The sequence below is a fragment of the Arachis ipaensis genome, chromosome B07 (assembly GCF_000816755.2).
Source record: "Arachis ipaensis cultivar K30076 chromosome B07, Araip1.1, whole genome shotgun sequence".
NCBI classification, from domain to species: domain Eukaryota; kingdom Viridiplantae; phylum Streptophyta; class Magnoliopsida; order Fabales; family Fabaceae; genus Arachis; species Arachis ipaensis.
In genome coordinates this window covers 116,781,795-116,782,817 of record NC_029791.2, presented here as the reverse complement: position 1 = coordinate 116,782,817, position 1,023 = coordinate 116,781,795, and the positions used below count along the sequence as shown (strand labels likewise).

Here is a 1,023-nt window from a genome sequence, read left to right as displayed (position 1 = left end):
GGTCAAAACTAGGTGCCCAGCACCCTAGGAAATCAAGCCCAGAAACAAAAACAACAAGCATTACCAATTAAATAACTCCAAATAATATAATTAATATTAATTATATTAATAATGGAGATTATTGAAGTGCCTGTTGTGATTGTGGGTGCAGGTCCTGCTGGAATAGCAACCGCTGGGTGCCTCAACAGACTCAACATCGCTAACATTGTTCTTGAAAGAGATGATTGCAATGCATCTTTCTTTAGGAAAAGAGCCCATGATAATTTGAAACTCCACTTAGACAAAAAGTTTTGTAGCCTACCCCATTATCCAATTCCCGCTAGCTTACCAAACTTTATTACTAGGGTTCAGTTCTTGCGTTACATAGAGTCCTATGTTGCATATTTCAATGTTAATATCAAATATAACCGCACCGTGGACTCTGCTATTCTTTATGAACGGAGTGACAAATGGAGGGTCGTTGCAAAGGACACATCTTCCGGAACCTACGAGACATATGTTTCGGATTTCTTGGTGGTCGCGACCGGTGAATATAGTGAAGGGTATATCCCTGAGATTGAGGGGCTTGAGAAGTATGAAGGGGTTTACATTCATTCTAGCAAGTATTTGAATGGAAGAGACACTTATGGAAAGAATGTTTTGGTTGTTGGATCTGGTAATTCTGGAATGGATATCGCTAATGATCTCTCAAATTGTGGTGCATATACATCCATTGTTGTCAGAAGCCCTGTAAGTTTTTTTTTTTTTTTTTCATTCCAACTTTATCTACATGTGTGTTCAGGATCTTTTTGTTAGTTTTATAAGGTTGGGTTAGATTAACCTTATTAAAATGATTGGGTCAAAATGATTAAGATGAAAATCTTATTCTATTTTATTTACCAGTTGATATAGTGATGATTATTATTCCTTTCAAAGTTAATTGAAAATTGGGGAAAAATAGTAATAACAAGAATTAATTTTTAATTAGTTAATATTAATAAATTTTTTATTATAAAATTATGTTTGTAACTTATTTTTTGGAAT

At 34.1% G+C, this 1,023-nt stretch overlaps 1 protein-coding gene across 1 annotated transcript in view; it reads left to right on the top strand.

Annotated features, from left to right (window-relative positions):
* LOC107607767 (probable indole-3-pyruvate monooxygenase YUCCA10) overlaps nucleotides 1–1,023 on the top strand; it is a 3,093-nt gene continuing 2,070 nt past the window's right edge. The window contains exon 1 of the mRNA XM_016309670.2: nucleotides 1–729. Within this exon, the coding sequence (XP_016165156.1) occupies nucleotides 112–729 (618 nt within the window). The 5' untranslated portion in view covers nucleotides 1–111. The remainder of the gene's footprint in view (nucleotides 730–1,023) is intronic.